This window comes from Poecilia mexicana, unplaced genomic scaffold, assembly GCF_051168715.1.
Source record: "Poecilia mexicana isolate PSO_F unplaced genomic scaffold, ASM5116871v1 scaffold_18, whole genome shotgun sequence".
Classification (NCBI taxonomy): domain Eukaryota; kingdom Metazoa; phylum Chordata; class Actinopteri; order Cyprinodontiformes; family Poeciliidae; genus Poecilia; species Poecilia mexicana.
Genome location: NW_028263387.1, coordinates 8,207,399 through 8,226,371, shown reverse-complemented (window position 1 = coordinate 8,226,371; position 18,973 = coordinate 8,207,399). Strand labels below are relative to the sequence as shown.

At 37.7% G+C, this 18,973-nt stretch overlaps 2 protein-coding genes across 2 annotated transcripts; both read right to left on the bottom strand.

The window, feature by feature from the left end:
• Nucleotides 1-4,082: 4,082 nt before the first annotated feature.
• Nucleotides 4,083-7,222, bottom strand: LOC148153999 (serine protease 33-like). The gene is made up of 6 exons (XM_088016143.1): nucleotides 7,168-7,222; nucleotides 6,872-6,892; nucleotides 6,235-6,397; nucleotides 5,404-5,681; nucleotides 5,174-5,322; nucleotides 4,083-4,451 (listed from the first exon to the last, which is right to left on the bottom strand). The coding sequence occupies exons 1-6, from the start codon at nucleotides 7,220-7,222 to the stop codon at nucleotides 4,104-4,106; spliced, it is 1,014 nt and encodes a 337-aa protein (XP_087872269.1). The 3' UTR covers nucleotides 4,083-4,103.
• Nucleotides 7,223-9,636: 2,414 nt separating this feature from the next.
• LOC148153998 (serine protease 27-like) lies at nucleotides 9,637-14,796 on the bottom strand. The gene is made up of 6 exons (XM_088016142.1): nucleotides 14,667-14,796; nucleotides 13,974-13,997; nucleotides 13,311-13,473; nucleotides 12,021-12,277; nucleotides 11,785-11,933; nucleotides 9,637-10,672 (listed from the first exon to the last, which is right to left on the bottom strand). Exons 1-6 carry the CDS (start codon nucleotides 14,719-14,721, stop codon nucleotides 10,316-10,318), a joined length of 1,005 nt encoding a protein of 334 aa, XP_087872268.1. The 5' UTR covers nucleotides 14,722-14,796; the 3' UTR covers nucleotides 9,637-10,315.
• Between the last annotated feature and the right edge of the window lie 4,177 nt (nucleotides 14,797-18,973).

The window sequence follows — 18,973 nt, the reverse complement described above, 5'->3', positions numbered from 1 at the left end:
TTAAGTACTTATTTTAAAATCAATCAATCAAATTTTATTTGTATGGCACATTTCAGCAGCAAGGCATTTCAAGGTGCTTTACATAATTAAAGGAAAAATAAGAACAGCATGCAACATTGAATAAACATTGATATATGAATGTAACATAAAAGCATTTTTTAAAAAGTAAGGAAAGTTTTTACTAAATGGTTGTGGTTGACCATCAGTGAAGCAGAGGTATTTATTGCCATTACTGCAGACATTGCTCAGCTTCAAAGTATTTTCCTTATTGTTTCCTTTAGTCTGTCTCTTCCCTGTAATTCTAACAGAGCCTTTTGTCTTCAGCCCATCAAAACCGGTCTGGTCTCTGTGCTACATCTGTCAGTGAAACTATGCAGCATTTACCAGCTCATCATTGCGCCCTGTCCCCAGTGAACCGTTGCTGCTGCTGTTTTAACTTTGTTCTGTTTCCCTCTCATAAAATGACCGTACTACCTGCCATATCACCCTGACATCAAACTTTCCCATGTAAAGGTTTGATGTCAGTGTTTTGCTTCAACCATGGCAGCAGAAAAATAAAATGCTTTCCATTTCATTTGCTAATGCTCCATTATCTCTTGGTACTGCCAACTACCAATGTTAGGAGTAGCTGTCATTGAAACACTGGTAACTTTTTCTTTTGCACAAATCTTTAATATTCTGCTGATGTCAAACACACAATTTCACAGTTGCAGTGTTCTCATTTAATAAAATTAAAACGTGAATAATTTTGTCATTCAAAATCGATGTAAATGGTTACATGAGATAATGTTCATAATTCAGCCATGGTGCTAATGCTCATCATCTATCAGCCAATCAGAGGAGACGTTGGTGTCTTATTCAGGCGTTAGTCACATTATCCCAAAAAAAGAAAGAAAAACAAACTATCATCCTCCTACCACTTCCTGTTATCGTCTTTGTTGTTTACAACAGTAGTAACATCTGCCTGTTGATAATGTGACTCGTCTGATACCAAAGAAAAAAGGTCTTCTCATTTCAGTTTTTTAAAATACGTCTATTTCAATAGAACCAAAAGAACACCTCAACATAAAACAAAAACTTACTGAAAATTGAGAGTTTTCCCCCCAAAAATTGCCGTGTTTTTATTAAGAGAATTTTCATAATTTCAATTTGTGCAATTCTATGGTTAATGGAAACCTTAATTGCTGACATTTTTAAAATTGTGATGGAAAGAAACGACTTTAACAAACCTCAGCCTACTGCTTTATAAAGAGAAAACAGTATTGTCCTAAATGGAATGAGGAACAGACAGACGTTAAACCTGATTTCATTCGTTTGAGAAGGAAGTGAAATAAAATATTTTCCACTCATCCACTTGTGGGAAGACATTGTACAATGCAGCAAGGTGCCTTAACAATTTCCCAACTCTGAATAAGTTTTCTCTTTGTAAAAATAAAAAAAATCAAGTTGCTTGGAAACACTCTTGACCTTTGCTTCTCTGTAAGGAAAGTCTCCTGGCAGGCTTTTGTATTTACTTTTCTCTAGGAGTGCAAATCTAGATTATCATTACCTTGACAGCCATACAACTCTTATCTCTGTATGGACTAGCCTGAATGTATACATTTGTTAATCTGTCTTGAAGGTGGCATAGTTGCACAAATTCACATTCTTGCATAAAAGAAGTGAGTCACCTAGACATGTAACAATAATTAACCTCCTTTCAACTCTTCCAACTGCTGGCTATTCTGTGTTTGTTGATTTTGTTTAGCCTATGTTATTAATTCTGTGCACAGGAAAATCTCTTGAGATTCATCATCCCACATACAAGAGAGACCTGTTGCACACATCAACAAATTACATAAAAACATTACAATCTAAACACGGAAGGGTTAACAATGATGAACAAAGACACATTTTTAAAACCCTTTATTAAAATGTTGAGCTCCCCAAGTGTGACCAGATTGCACTGAATGCACTGAAGGAAGACTGAATGTGACAAAGTCCTGAGAGCAAAGGCCGTCATATTGATTCTTGTGTAAAATGTAACATAAGAATGATGAAATCAGATGGAGGATGGATTTGTAAAGCATACCCTTGCAAGAGTGTCTGATTGTGTAGAGGGGGTCATTTAACTGAAGTGCAATGGTGATAAATCCAACAGTCTCTAATGGACATAATAGAGCACCGTAGTCTAGAATACTCATAAGTGGTAGAAACAAGTAGATTTGAGAAACAAGCTTGTTTTGAAAAATGAAGCCTAGCATTTTCTGTTTGTTCAAAAATAAGATGCTCTTGGTCTTATTTGCCTTCAGTAGCAATCTAAATTTTAATAGTTGTGACTGAATGACTGATTTTGCCTGACAATAAATTACTGAATCAACATAAAAATGCAGAGCTGCACTTGTAAGACCGTGGCCCAAATTGTTACTGTAGATGTTAAACAGCGTAGGTCCTAAAATGGACCCCTGTGGAACCTCCCTAAAAATGTCCATGTAGCTTGATGTTCGACAACCACGTTGTGCACACCGTTTACGGCCAGTCAGATAATTTAGTAACCACAGTCTATTCAGTAAACCCATATGTCCAAAAGCCTTCGTAAAACATTGCTTGCTGTGTGAGTGATGCCACCACATATTGAAATGATAGCCCAGCATTTGATTGGCTTTTAAAAAGTTTAAACTGCCTGGCTGTGCCCCAGTGATACCTGGGATGTATCCAATGCTGCTAAGGCCATCTCTGCAGGCTCTTTTATTAGCGGCTGTGTTTGCAGTCACACAAACTGTATTCACATTGGGATGTGGTTCATCATATTACTGATGACTGACGAAAGATTTAACAAGTGTTTCTTAGGTAAGATGAAAGTAAGCAACAGGTAGGTCATTTGATTTTTGACCTTGCCACAATCTTTTATCATTTATGTTGTTTGATTGGTAATGAATATCATAAAATCCTAGATTTTACATATATGAATAGATTAATTATGCCCTACTCCCGAGATGCTTGATTACTATGATTCAAATTTGTAAAACTGGTTAAAATGAGGTAAGAAAACTTAAAAATGAGGTAAGAAAACTTAAAAGGGAAGAATGCATGTTAAAGGTTCAAACTACTTATTTCACTGCTTGAACCTAAATCTGACAATGAAGAGTATTTGTGTCAAAGTTTTCTGTAAGGTAGGAAATTACACACTCGTATATGAACTGCAGCAAAGCTCCATGTTGACAGAGCATAATTGTGCACTCAGGAAGTCGCTATGTATTAAAATATTTTCTTTGCCAAAAAAACATGGAAAGATGCTGCGAGAACAGTGATTCTTTGGCCAATCATTCTCTAACCCAGTGGTTTCCAAACATTTTCTGCGCCCCCCCATGGATTACAAATGGGACGCGTGTGAGGGGAGGGGGCATCGACTTTTTTGGGGGCAAAATGAATGTACGTAGCTGAAAATAGACACCAACATCGGTAGCCTACAAGGTACTTGTTAAGCTTAAGGTTCTGCATTGATATTAGCTAGTCATCTTTTAGCTAACATTACCTGCATCCAACAGCTTTACTCAACTCGGTCGGTTAGTTTGGAGGGAAAAACTGTGAAAAGTTCTTGGCGTTTTGCTGGTTTGCTGCCGTGATTCTAACACAAACCTACGTAGCTCCGCACAGCAGCAGCAGGTCTCCTTCACAGGTGTAAACCCAGCGCGAGCGTCTTAGCGCTCGTGTTGCGTTTAAAGGCAGCTCGGAAAAACAGGTTACAACATGTTAACAACGGATTAAACAGTTTTAACTGCTGATAAAAGTGACGGAGGACACAAATATGGGAAGTGTGGAAGCCTCTACTGTATCAAATTGACATAGGAATAACAGAGAGTTGGCCATTCTAAGGTAAAAACCCAGCGCATACAGTGTTCATGTTTTGTTTTGTTTTTTTCATCCAGACGGCTTCCGCGCCCCCCCTGCAATGACAAGGGGCCCCCCCTAGGGGGCGCGCCCCACAGTTTGGGAACCTCTGCTCTAACCAAAGAATGATTGGAAAGACTTGGGTTTTCACCACTGCCAAAAATCCTGTCATCAGTGGTGGGAGGCATATAGGTAGGACCACATATTTGAGCACTCAGGAAGTCACTGTATATTTAAATGTATTCTTTGCCAAAAAATACATGGAGACATGTTGTGAGAATGGAGAACGCCAATGAGTGATTGAAAGGACTCAGGTTTTCACCACCAGCCAAAGCTTTCTCGTCAACCAAACCATCGAGGTTACAGAAGTAACTTGAATCCTTGTCACTGCCAGAGGGAGTGAAGGTGAGGAAGCGCGGTTTCGTGCCAGTGACCATGTCTTTGATCCAACTCTCATAGTTGGACACTCTAGTGTAGACTCCAGGTGTCAGTGGGAGGGCACAGCCTTCACCCATGCTCACAATCCCAGCCTGGATCCAGTTGCCGCCCTTTTTTATCATTAGTGGGCCCCCGGAGTCTCCCTAGTGAGAAACAAGCAGTAGAGCATGTAAAAATTATTTTAAGGAATTTTCCAGGGAAACATTTTTCAGCAGAGAAACCTTATAAAAAAAGTATTTAAATACTAAAACTTGATGTCAAACATTACATTATAAACATAATATTGTATTTGTTTGAGCAGTAGATTTTCTTGATGCTTTACCCATCTAAAACAACAAACGCACAGTGATGGTTACCTGACACATCACATACACGTGTTTAGATTTAGGTGTTTGTCAGATACTCTCTCGGGTTGCGGCTGCCACTATATCTATCTTGTATTATCATGTATCTTGGACTTTCCAGTGATACTACAACTGTTGTTATATGTGCAGATGTTGGCTGTTGTGGTCTTTTTTTTCTATTTTTTCTCCCTTTCTGCAGATTGAGGTAGACTTCAGTGGTGTTGACTTGTGTTGTCTTTATGCTCATTTCTCTTATCTAGTCCGATCTCATTTCCTTTTAAACATTTTCTCTACCTGTCTTTTTCATCTGTGTCCACTACATTTGAAATAATCGCTAAGAAATTTCTAAAGGTTTTGTAAATCAAATGGAGTGTCATGGCAAAAGGCGTAATACTCCACTCGTGAAAGTAAATTTGTTGGGCCTCACCTTGACACTCAAGACAACGTTTTTGAGTGACATGCTGCTGGATAGTGGGTGTTTAAAAAAAATAATAAAGAAGAAAAAGGAAAAAGATAGTTACCTGGCATGCGTCCTTTCCTCCCCTAAAATATCCAGCACATATCATGTTGTCTGTGATTAAGGCAGACCTTTTATAATAGCATGTACACCTCTTTCTTCCAACAATTGGTACATCTACCTCCTTCAACTTGTTGGATGATGATCCGGTTGCTGTGGTTTTTTTTTAAGAAAAATTAAGAGCATTCGTGTAGAATTAAGAAGGAAAAATTAAGTAAATATTCTGTATCTTACCAGTCGTGCGTTTCTTACCAGTCACACCAAAACCAGTAACCCAGGCCTTATCCCCGTCATGGAAATCGCTGGTTTTAGAAGGTAAGCAGATTGGTTGGATGTACTTGGTGAACTTGACAGGCTTTGAAAGCCTCAGAAGACAAATGTCATTGTTAAATGTCCGAGAGTCGTACTCAGGATGGCAGAGGATTTGAGCAAGTTTTACGTTCACCCGATGGGGGCTAGTAACATCCAGTTCTACAATACCCAGTTGGACTTCTGTGATGAAAAGGTCATACCTTAGAAACAAAAGTACAATCATTAATTTGAACTTTTGACCTGACGGTAAACTTAGTGACTAGATCTTTGTCATAGTAACTGAACAAATAGTCCAGGAATTTATGCCCGTATTGCTGAAACGAGGCTTTGAAATAAAATTGTACCCTCTTTCTGTATTTCAAATATGGCTTAATAATTATACTAAAAATGAACCATGTGTAGTTTACAAGTTGTCCCAATATAATCTTTGAATGGAACATGCGTCACAAACAACTTGGCTACAACAGTTGCAAATTGGCAACATTAGTTATCAAGTGTTGAACGCCTCTCACCTTCCGTCAGTAAAATCATGTTCCTATTAAGAGAAGTTTGTTTTTTATTGCTGTTTCGTGTGATTTCTACCCAGACAACACATGGTCAAATCAATCAAGTTTATTTGTATAGCGCAGTTCAGTGCGACCCCACTGAACCGCGCACACAGTAAAAAGTACCTGGGGTCCAAATGACCACAACGTTTAGGACAGTGGTGGGAGGGATGAAGAAAAAACTGGACATGCTTTGTCAACCTCTCACCATGTTACACAGTGTGCAGCGGTCAGGACCCATTGATTGTTGATCAGCGATCCTCCACAGAAAGAGAAACCATTCTGATGCAAACTTGCCTGCCACGGCCACGTCCCAAGATTTGCATCTAAACCCCCAATAATTCGAGTGTTGGTCGCCAGACGGCCACATTCTGACAACGAGGAAGAAAAAATAAGTAAGGAAGGACAGATGCAACAAGTTCTGTCATAAGATATTCATTTTACTTTCCATGTCTATGTAGAACAATTTTTACCTTTAAGATATGTGTGCTTTGCTGATTTCTATGGGTTTTATTTTTCTTTTTAAATGCTATTTATTTCCTATGTTCATTTACGTCTGGCATTGTTACACTAATAAATGAAACAAAACAGGTAAAAATGCATGGGTGTTGAAATGTGTTTTATGTTGATTCTTCTCTTTGGCTGCCGTTATAAAGGAGGCAGAAATTATGGCGGCTTTGACTGAGCTCCAATTCGCACACAGGTCTGGTGACACTGGCCTTTGGAAGGGATACCTTCTGGTATTAAAATATGTGACATTAGTATAACTTATCTCTCCATTTGCAGAAGAGGGAAAAAAACTTTGAAAACTTGCACAACTTCTCAAACTGGCCATAGATGCTTACCAAACGGTTGTGACTGACAACCTGAAACACAGAACAGAGGAATGCTTCATCTCAAAATTAGGACAAAAAAAACATACATTTAGTGATACGTGTTGAAACTGACCACCACTATTCCACTGTTCAAGGCTGACTTAAGATAATTTAACTAGATATGTTTTGTAGATAGATTTTTATTTTAAAAATAGAAATACATGGTCAAATACCTTTGTCTAAGTATTGCTAAATTCAAGTTTGACACAATGAGACAAATTTTAATGTACGGAAAGAAATATTTAAAACAAAATCTTATTTCTTACCACTGTACAGCAGAAGGGTCAGCAGGACAAACCCAGTCAGCTTTGGGAAAGCCATTTTCAAACTCCTCTCCGGTCGCGGTGCATTTTCTTCCCTCTCTTAGAAACAGGTTATACATTCGAGTTTCATTGTCTTTGTGCAAATGCTAATCCTCCTTACAGTACCAGTCCATGCTGTCATGATCCTCAGGTGTTTGATTTTCGTTTGCGTTTTGATCATTTCTGTTATGTACTTGGAATATTCAGAGTTACTATAGTAACGGTAGCCTGGGGAATGATGGGTAGGTTAGAACATGGCAGTTGAAAACTAGAGGCTGATCAACAGTGGGTGTTAATAAACAACACAACAAGAATGACACTTCATGTCTTCAGTGTTGACAAAAAGGGATTGAAGACGGAAGAATTGAAGAATTTCCTTTCGTTCTTTTAATTTTGCCATAAGGTTTTAATTTCTCTATTATTGTTTGTAAGGTGGTAGAGAGCTTGTCAGTGTAGAGCTCCTCTGTGTTACCTTATAATCTCCCTTGTGTAAATATACAAAAGAATGTAGTTTAGATACTGTAGCGCTCAGTAGTTGGCAATAATGTACCTAAAGATTGGATGTTTTGGAAGGAAGCCACCTGTAGCCAAAAACAAAACCAAAAAAACCAAAATAAACAAACTGAACTGGAAATCTGTCACTGGGCATGCTGCCCAATGAGGAACTAGACTGTCCTGTTGTGGCAACAAGATGAGAAGCTGTTTCAGTCTATTTGAGCTAACTATGCTAATGCTAGTTGTGTCACCAATGTGTGTCTCTTGATATTTTGCAAGCTTTCTGAAACCTGGCTTAGCCTGAGTTGAAGTTAACAGAAGGCCTTTTTGTTTGAAAATGAACTATCTTTGATTTTCACTGTAGAATGTCAAATTTAATTTGTATGCCAATGGCTTTATAGTTCTTCTCAGGTAAATTATTGGCAATTGCTTCAAATAATTGCTTCGTTTTGGTAATTGCTGTGGCTTTTCCTTCTTAGCATTTTTCTAAAATACATTGTATGCCCCAAACAGCAGACTACCGACACTGGTTTAATTATCAACATATGGATCTTCTTTTCTGACGAAATCAACAGTTTTGTCTTTGACACTGTAGTTCAGGAAGTTGTCATTGTACTATTAAAAATGAGTTTGGATTTCCTTTGGTGCTTTTCATGACTACTTGTTTTACTTTAGAACTAAAGGTTTAAGTTGTTGCTGATAATGCCACGTTAATTTTAGCTTACTATTTACAAAGTCATTATGAAAAAAAGCAGCTGTTTTTGTATATTTTTACATCTGTATCTTGATGGATTATGGACTCTTTGAACTGTTATACAGTTCATTGGGTTTGCTTTTCAAGATTCCTGGGAAGCATGAAAGGATGAGGAATGTTGCACCTAGAGCCCTGTAGAACTGGTTGTTCAAATGTAGCTCAAAAAGTGTTGTATCGATCGTGGCTTGTTTTTGGAAATATTACTCTGTTATGCCGAGTTGAGAGTAAGAGTCAAAACAGTTTGTGTCCAGGATGTGTGGAGTCTGCAGCAATTTTTAGCCACCCTTTTCCTGACCCTACGTCATGAAGGTCAGCCTTTGATGACCTCCTCTGCAGACCCGTTGCAGTTTGGACCCACCTTGTTTTGTGCATGAGCCAAACCATACAGTAATGACAAAGTTTCCTAAAAACCAGAATGAATCTACAGTAGACGGTGATGAAAACAGGCGATCCAACTTTAAAAGACAATTTAGATAATTTCTTCTAAGAAATTAAATTAAGTTTATCCAAGTAAATATATTCAGTTTATTAAGGTGTCAAGTTAAGCAAACATAAATAGTTGCAATTTAATTACATTTTAACAAATTAACTCCATTTTAAGTTGTACCTCCATTCTCTTTTTCAGAGTAGAAGCCCATTATAATCTCCACATTCTTGAGCATGTTGGTACACCATGAGACTTGTGGGAAACTCATCAGAAAGAAGATATACTTTTTGATACTTTGAAATTGATTTACTTTCAGTTCCTTTCAGAAATGATGTACGGAAGATAACCGATATACTTTTCAGAATAAAATCCCTTTTTTTTAACCTCTTTGCCTAACAAGATAATGGACCATTCCTATGTTCTTAATAGGTTTTAGCTATTAACATCCCTACCTTCTACCACCTTTTAACTGCTTTTTATTTTATTTTCCCTCCCTTCAGTGCTTCAGATATGTGATATAAGGACAGAGCTGGGCGGTTTGGAAGTACATTTATTTATTTAAGTACTGTTCTTGAGACTCATTCCAATACTTGAACTTGATTAATATTTGGACAGAGCTTTGTTTGTTGGACTAATATTTGACCAGCACGATCAAGACTTTGACTCAAATAATGACTCAAGTAATGTTTACGACTGAAAGTTACTCGTTTGATTTAGTTTTCATGAGAAGAAAAATTGCAGAATACACAAAAAATCATAATTTGCCAAGGATGTTTATTTTAGTCATAAATGCATGCAAATCAAAGGACTGTATAAACAAACCTTTAAAGGGTTTGAAAGTACATCAGCCAGTGACAAATCAGTGCAAATCCGCCCACGTGATCATAACACTTAACCATATACAAGTACAGGATTAACTATGTTTAATTTGGATTGAATACAGATGATGATTTTAATAGTAAAGTTGAGATTCTACTTAAACACCTTTGTGTTAACATTTTTTTCAACTAAGCAAAATTAATTGCAACTAGCTTAGGTGAATCCAGCTACAGAGGTGCACCATAAGAAGAAGCGAGCTTTTTCGGTAACACTTTATTTGAAGGGGGTTGAATAAGACTGACATGACACTTTCATAAACATGACATAACACATGTCATGAACATGAATAAGCCTTCATGAATATTTATGACTGTTGTCATAAAGCGTCATTCGGTAAATTATGACACTTTTAATACAAAGCTGACATTATTCAAAATGTCTTTGATATGACAACTTGACATTAACCAAGAAATCATTACTGTTTAAACTTTATCTTTAATAACATAGTTACCTCATTTTTAAAGTGCAATCAGTAATACTTTTATAACAAATTTATATCCTTCAAATAAAGTGTTACCGCTTTTTCTTTTCTTTTTCTTTTTTTGTTTTTGCAACATTTACATTCCAACGCTGCCGACAAAGACATGGAGAATGAGCGCAAGTGCAGAGAGAGCCACGAGGTGAGTGAAGTGACTCAGGTTTTCACCACTGCCAAAGAGGCTGCCATCAGTGGTGGTGGGAGGCATGTAGGTAGAGCAGGTGAACAACGAGTCAAAATCAAACCCATCGGAGATGAAATCAACAAAGCTCGGTTTCATGCCAGTGACTGTGTCGTTGATCCACTTCTGATAGTTGGACACCCGAGCGTAGACTCCGGGTTTCATTGCAACAGCGCAGCCATCACCAAAACTCACCACCCCACCTTGGACCCACGCAAGACTGTTGTACATCACCAGCGGTCCTCCTGAGTCTCCCTGTGAGGGGAAGCAGAAGAGATTTGAATTTTACTTCTTCTTAAATTATTTTTTTGTGCGAGTAAGAGTTGAGATTTGTTTTTTCTTAAGCACGATAGAATTTACATTGTGTAAAATCTGCTTGGCCTGATTCTTTATATGACAAAAAAAGTTGAGCTAAAAGAAATCCTTATAAATTGGTGGTGTATCACCTGGACTCCCAGTATGTAACTTCTACAAAAATGTTTTTTTTTAACATGTTTGTTAAAACTATTCCCATATCATAACAGTAATATGGTGACCCTTTCTCGTTTCAACAGTTTACTAAACACAACTTATTCAAAAACACAAAATTAACTGAGCACATCTACAAATTAAGAAAACACAGATGTTAACAAGATAGAAGAGCTAGATATTGTTGCTGATAGGATGACACCACTTTTGGCTTAACAATCACAAGTTATTCTTGGTTTGGCGCGTTTGTTGAAAATATGAAACTTTGACACAGCTATCAAAGTATATTTTTGAGTCGGGACATAATACAAAGCTCTGCTTCGTTCTTTTTGTCAGTGGTGAGCTTTGTCTGTCTTCCTGCCCATCTAAACAGAGGGAGTGAATGCCAGAATGATTTAATGGTTCTAAAGTGAAAAGCGGTCTCATCCAATCAGCGATGGCCCAGGTTTCCTGCTGGGATCTCTTCCATTTCGTTAATGTTGTTTTCTTAATTGGTTATTCTGCTTAGTTAATGTCACTGTTGTTGAATATGTTGTTTTTAAATTTGTAGTTGTGTTTGACGGATTGCTGTAGTAGTTTGCACTTCAGGGCCACCCACCGTATAGTACATATGAGACAGATAATCTGTAAAATGGTCAGGTTCCTCCACCTGCCCCTGTGTCACATGTGAGTCACTATCACTCAATAAATACTAAAAACCTGCCCCGCCTTTGCCAACATCTTATGCCCCATGTCTTGTCCCTTGAGCAAATTGAGTATACAGAAAATGGACGGATGGTTTATTCAGTGAGGTTCAGTCATAACTAGGCTGGACATCATACCACTGTATGTTTTACAGAGTTGAGAAGATCCAGGTACATGACAAATCACACACACACACACACAGAAAACCTAGTCACCTGACACGAGTCCTTTCCTCCTTCATCAAGGCCAGCACACATCATGTTCTCTGTGATGGTGGCAAAGCCTTGATTGTAGCATGAGCACTTGTTATTTCCTATGATCGGTACTTCAACCTGCTGCAGGATGTCAGGGTAGATCCCGTTACCTAATGGAAGAACAATTTCAGCATTTTTGTTATGTGGGACTTCAGAAAACACGACCGTTTGAGCTAAATGAATGATCTGTAACTTACCAAGGCTACCAAAACCAGTGACCCAGCTGTTGGTACCCTCAAGAAAGGTGCTGTTATGTGAAGCTAGGCACACCGGCTGAATGTAGTCTGTGAAATTGACGCGAGCCGACAGCTTCAGCAGAGCGATGTCATTGTTGAAAGTCTGAGAGTTGTAATCGAGATGCATGAAGGATTGCGCAATCCCCCGAGTCACTTCATTGGGGTTGGGGTCCGATAAATTGTAGGCACCCAAATGAACTTTAGACATGAGGATGTCACTATAATAGACAAAAGTAACAAGGAATGAGTTGTAAAATCAGCATTTAGTGATTGTCACCTTCACCCTAGGAATCAGAAGTGAGAAGAGTATCACTATTTTAACGGTTTTACTCAAGGAAAAGTAGAGAGTAGCAATCTAAGAAATTACTTGAGTAAAAAAGCATTTGGTAAAGACTACTAAACTACTGAATGGCTAATCAAATCATCGACCATTAGATATTTAAAAATTATATGATAAGACAGACCAAAATGTCATCACACTATCTGTATGGACTAGTCGCAACAGAAAAACATCCCCATCCTTTGAAGCTTGCACCATCATGCTTCAGCATAGGGATTGTAATTGGGGATATAAATGTTTTGTCTAAAACAGCGGTCTGTAACATTTATGAAAATGTTTTTCTTTTATCACATATTTGTTAAAACTATCACAATGTTGTGACAGTATAATATGAGACAATCTGTGAAAAAATCAAACTCTCTGCCTTCTCCTTATGGATCTGCTGTTGCCTGAACAAATACACTGCTCTGTCATAAACAACCAATCAGAGCCAGGAGAAGGGTCTTAGTGCTGCTAAACAACCACCTTGTTTACGTGCTGCTCACACCCTCCCCGTTTCTATCTGCTACGCTGCAGCTGGTTCATGGAGGCTGTCTGAATGCTGCGGCTAGTTAACATGGCTGCTGGTGAGTGGATAAACAATTTTCTTGGTACTGTAAGTTGTTTCTCTGTTGTTGGTGTATACAGGTGTGATTGACAGCGCTAAGGCCTGCCTTCTGGCTCTGATTGGATGTTTTCAACTGCAAGCGGTGCATTTCTTCAGGGAGAAGGGGGAGGAGCTCTGTCTTTTCACACATTATCTCATATTGTCACGACATGGAGACATTTGCATATAGTTTTAACAAATATGTAAACTTATTTTTGTAACAGTTACGTATTCTAGCTTTAACTGCTACCAGAAAAAAAATGTGGAAGTAAATCCAAATATGATCAAATGGTTGTAACCATGCCCAATGAGACATAAATCTCACCCTCCAATGCAGTGAGCCGCGGTCAACACCCACTGGTCGGTGATCAGGGATCCCCCACAGAAGTGACCATTATCTCCCTGTATGCTGACCTGCCAGGGCCAGCGGCCCGGAGATGCATCCTGGCCCCCAACAATCCGGGTTTTTATAGCTACATTACCACACCCTGTTACGGAAAACAAGAAACAATAATAAATCTCATTAATGTTGATATATAATGTAACAAAAAATTATATTGTGTATAGTTTCACCACTTACAGCCGAGGTAAATAGAAAGTATACCCTCCTTAATTAATGACCAGTTCAGCACAGGACAGATTTCAGAATGTCAATATTTAAGCCAAATTTATACCAAGCCCAAACCAAGTGCACTTCAAAAATTGTTCTGTACAAAAATTTGTAAAACTATAGAATTTAAAATGGTCATATAAATTTAAAACTAAAATGAAATGCAAATTTTATTAGATCGTTCAAATGGCTGTATACATTGGAATCACTGCTAAATGACGCACAAGTTTGACAGAGTTCTGATTTTAACGTTGCACACCTACTACTCAAGTAATCCTAAGAAAGAACGTCATTGTCTTAAAAGGTGATGATACGCTCTAATCTGAAAACAAAAGAAGGAAACTTGTAAAACATGTAGAGTTAATCTTTGAAACTTACTTGGCTGCTGTTGTGCCTGACAACCTGAAACAAAGACCAAAGATGACTTTATTAATTTAAGAAACAACCGTCTATAACTTGAGCGACGTGTCATTACTCACAATATGTTTTGAGTTATTTTTCCTATCCTTTATGTTTGATAGTACATCAAACTTCAATAAAAAGTGTCAGAATTGGCAATACTGACCCTGGATTTGTATTTACCTGGCATTGAATACTAAAATATACAGAATTCATCACTTCTACTGATTATATAGTTGGGCTCAGATTTCCTTTGAGAATAACGGCAAAAAAGATTTAATTAAATTTTGACAAATGTCCTCCAAAATGAATAATGAAAGTTTATTAGTCATGTGCATTCCTACACCACTTTCAAAGCTGAGGATTATACAAGTACTGGCACTGTGCCAAAGGAAAGACTGGTAAAAAAAAAAAACAACAACCTTCAAACAGGGTTTAAAAACAACTTGTAAATCAAAGTGCATATTCAATAAAGTGAATATATTGTACAATTATTTAAATGCTAGAACAGTAAGAATTTGGTCATAGTGGCCAAAATAATCTAGAGTTATTTTCTGTAGATAGAAAATAACTGTTTTTCTCCCAGAACTGTGTTGAGTCAGATAATAATTATAAGAAGAGTAAATAAAAAGCAAAATATGAAGAGGGCAAGTTTGTAAAAATATTTCTTACCATTGCAAATGAGAATGGTCAACACAATGGACGCAGCAAGTTTTTGGAGAGCCATTTTCAGAGTCTCTATGGTCTCATCACAAAGTGTCAGAGTTTAATAGTCTGACTTCAGATGTTTAGCTCCGCCCCTAATGTCATCCGTTCTATTGACTACTGACTTTCATTTGACAAAAGCTGTATGAAAACAGAGATTGATGAAAAACATGTTTGTCCTCATGCGTTGGATAGGTGGTGCATTGCGCAAAAGACACAAAAGATGTTCAGTGAAGCAACAACTGATTGTAATCAAAAGGTTTTTTTTCCGCTCTTCTTCGTCCTCATTGTAAATTTTTTCTCCTTCTTTTTGTCTTCGCCTTTACTTAAGCAATAATTTGTAATTCAAAGTAACTTTGGCTCACCTTTCTCAACATCGTTCTACCCCAGTCCGCTAAATTAATCAATTGTGTTTTCAGCAACTTTCTATCTTTTCTTCCCTAGAAAATCAATTGAGATTTTAGAGTCACTTTGGTCTGTTTTTCTCTTAAACATCCAGTCTTGAAGGAAGGAAGAGTCTGGGTTCAAGTGTTAAGGGTCTTTGAGATTAGACGTTCTGTGTGTGGACTTCGATGGGTTTCCTTAAATAGAGAACATTTTTAAGCCAACTGGAATAATGAGCTGAACTTTTCTCACTGTTGGAATCCATTGAAATGCATGTAGCTGCATCTTCCTGTAAAAGCAGGAGCTGGGCAACTTTTATACCTCTGAAAGATTTCACTATTTTATCACTCAGACATATTTAGCTAGGAGTTTCTTGTGACAGTCACTAGCGACACTATAAGGCAGTTTTAAAAATAAACTCTTTTGTTCACACTTTCTGGGTCTTAATGGATTAGAGACTGAGGGAGCATATGCTGTAAAACATGTTGTCCTCGTTTTTCAATGGCATTTCCACAAAATATGTAAGGTGATTCAAAAGGCTGAAGCAGAAGGGCAACACCCTTAAAATACTGTTGTTCAGCTAGGTTTTATGCAAACAATGTACAGTACTTGGAAATCTTCTTTACGTCAAAGCTGTGTATACACTCAGGAGCCATGACATTACCAATGACTAGGCTAAGGGAGTTACACTGATTGTCTTCACAGCATGGCACCTGTTGGTGAGTGGGGCATCTTTGGAAGCAAATTAATGTTTTTGTAGGTTGTATTCATGATTGGAGTATGCCCTGCATTTAAAATACGCATAAAGCTTCTGGTTTATGTGTATTGTTTAGTCATGTTTAATCAAACTGCATTCAAAGCTAAAGCAAAATGTGGCCAAGTCCAGTCCTGGAGCTTTTCGATGCATCACTTCTCCGACACATATGAAACATTTTATGGTTCAGTACTTGTTTTGTTTTTTGTTTTTCCACCAAATCTTTTTCTGGGTGTCCAGATTTCATGATTTCTTTCCTTGTTTGTAAAATCAAAATGCGAGTACCTCTCCCTCAAACCGGGGAAGACCATGTCCTTGGAGGCACTGATCCTCATCCCGAGCAACTTCACACTGCTCTAGTGAAAGCTGCAGATTGCAATCTGTTGAAGCCAGAGATACGATCGTGAGGCCACCAAAAAAGAAACCCTAAACTCCTTGGCTCTGCTACAAATTCTGTCCATAAAAGTTATGAACAGAATCAGTGACAAAGGGAAACCTTGACAGACTCCAAGGTTTCCCCCAGAAAACTTGCTAAGCCTGGTACTCAGGACGCTACGGCAGTAATCCAGTCACCTGCTGTGTTTTTGAGTTAAAAAATGTTTAGAGTTGACAGGAAATTTGAAAATGTCATTTGATAGTTATGCATTTTTGGAAGACTGGAAGATTAATACCTGAACACCAACTATAAATCCTGGAGTCCAATTCTTACTGGAAATGAGCCTGTTGTATTGTTGACAATGCGGACCAGGCTCTAACGCCAGTCATACAGCGACTTAACGGCCCATATAAATTGATCAGGTACCCCATGCTCCCGGACTAGCCCCCACAAGATTCCTAAAGGGACACATTGCCTGTAAAACACATGTAGACTGGCTGGGCAGGGTCCTGCTGAGGGTGTAGAGCTGGTCCAGTGTTTAACTATTAAAATAAATCAAACAATCCCTAAAGCATCTCTGCAGTCTCTGTGCATTGAGACATTTGCAGATTAATACTATTGTCAACTATTACTTCAACTTTGAAGTTGCTTTTGCTGGAGATGGAATAACCTTATCCTGGTATAATCATAAAAAAGAGTCACTTTTATGGTGTGTGTTTAGTAAAAAAAAAAAAAAAAACGAGGTTTCTTTCTCTCATTTTAATGCGTGGCAGATCAATCAAAATCCCAATTTTCCCAGCAAAGCAGAATGAAATATGTCTTCAAATAGGAGGGCAAACACGAACAATCAGATGCAATGAATAACAAAAAAAGAGAATATGAATAGAGGACAGAAAATCATTTTTCCTAATAAAACAAAGTAAACAAAAGGCACGGTTAATTGTGTGACTGAAGGCTTGGCTGATACCGAGCTTTTCATCATCAAAGGAGTGTGAACATAGAACATAAACAACTTGGGTAAAATCAATAGAGAAAGGAGAATTCAAACAACAAAGACAAGCCATGTCTATAGCACCATGTCAGTGCTATAACCATAATTACTTTGCTGGATGCAGGAGAGCTCTGAATTCTGCATGTCTGGGATATAATTGTCTCTGAAAAACACGTGGGAAAGCAATTATTCACTTCATCTTTATCTTATTGTAGCTTACAATTACACTGTGTTGGATGTGTTAATCAAATGGTTATATGTATGAACTTTACCTCATTTATCAGGCCTAACATACCAAATATGTGTTGTTTTACACTATAATTGTGAAATAAATCAATTGGATGTCTAGAAGTGGCAATTTATTTATTCAGAAACAAAGAAGATTCTAAGATTTGTTGTATGATGACAGCAGTTGTCCGCATTTGAGCGCGCAAGATTAATTGAATAATTCCATCTTTTGATGCTGCAGGCTTATCTTTTAGTAAAAGTTAGCTGTTATATGATTTTCAAGATTTTCTTTCTTATACCACCCTTTTATACCCTCATTTCACTGTTGCATTGACATTGTTAGTATAATATAGGGATATGCATTGGCAAAGGACAATTATCCTTCAGTCATCTGTCTATAAATTCAGAGCAGCATACCTATTTTAGTTACCAATGAGGGCCAGGCTGCCAATGGTTCTTCATGACATGTGACACATGTGTACCACAGCAGAATCAACACAACTGCTACTTATAGTCCAGCAACGGCCCAACAATTACAGTACTTGCTGTTTATGCATTGTACCCTGGAGTGGAGAGCCACATTTTTGAACATCAGATTGAAACTAGCTGCGTATCCATTCACCATATATTTGCGCAAATTGAAATTCTGAAAATAAATTCACTTAATGTCAAAAACTCAAGTTTTTTGATAAGTTTGAGCAGAACTGGAATGGAAACACTTTTTCATATCACACGAGTCATGTGACCAATGATGTTGCGACTGGCGGAAAAGATGAAGATGACAGGAAGTGGTAGCAGCATGTTTTTTAATGACTTATGTCATTGTCATATCTGATTTTAATTGTGTTTATTATTTAATAGAAGTACAACAATTGCAAAATTAGTTTTTTGAAGTTTAGTGGAATATCAAAGTTTTGCGCTACTGGCCTAGGAAGATGGGTTTTCAAAGGACAGTTATGTAGTCCAGTCAGCAATGTCTCAGGTTTCCCACTGAAGCTTACTGTTTACGTTTCAAGAATGACAATAAATTACCCTTAATTTACAGTTGTGCTTAGTTTTTTATAAAAATATATTGACCACTTTCTAATCCGATTAGGACAGAACGACTCATTTATTCCAACTCATTTTTATGCACTTTTCCAACCAGTGCTGCATTTCTTAATAAGTGTGAGTGGAAAGCTTGTAAAGTCCACAGATTCAGATAAAATCGATGGAATTAACTCGACTGCACTCATCCTCCAACAAGAAGTCCCCCATTAGCTTCCACATCAACAAGCAGAATTTGCTGCAAACATCCATCACTTTTATTGTTGCCAAGCTCATCAGTTCATTGTTTTGTTCCCAGATTTGATTAATGTGCTTGGGTTCCTATTGTCCCAATAATATCACATTGATTTGTTTTGCAACTGCAGCCCAACAGTTGATCGTAACCATTTCAGCTTTGCTTTCCTTCACGGCCAACATAATTATTATTTATTTATTTTTTGTTCTCAAAGCAAGGCCATTTGAAGGAATCTCCTTCACTACCTTGATTGGTTCCA

Bases quoted from the DNA above. Each gene is read 5' to 3' on its own strand.
- LOC148153999 (XM_088016143.1), bottom strand. From the start codon at position 7,222: ATGGCTTTCCCAAAGCTGACTGGGTTTGTCCTGCTGACCCTTCTGCTG. The intron at 6,893-7,167 runs GTAAGAAATAAG...TCTGTGTTTCAG, and splicing joins GACCCTTCTGCTGTACAGTG to GTTGTCAGTCACAACCGTTT. The intron at 6,398-6,871 runs GTAAGCATCTAT...CCTCGTTGTCAG, and splicing joins TTGTCAGTCACAACCGTTTG to AATGTGGCCGTCTGGCGACC.
- LOC148153998 (XM_088016142.1), bottom strand. From the start codon at position 14,721: ATGGCTCTCCAAAAACTTGCTGCGTCCATTGTGTTGACCATTCTCATT. The intron at 13,474-13,973 runs GTAAGTTTCAAA...TTTCCGTAACAG, and splicing joins TCAGGCACAACAGCAGCCAA to GGTGTGGTAATGTAGCTATA. The intron at 11,934-12,020 runs GTAAGTTACAGA...TTCTTCCATTAG, and splicing joins CACTGGTTTTGGTAGCCTTG to GTAACGGGATCTACCCTGAC.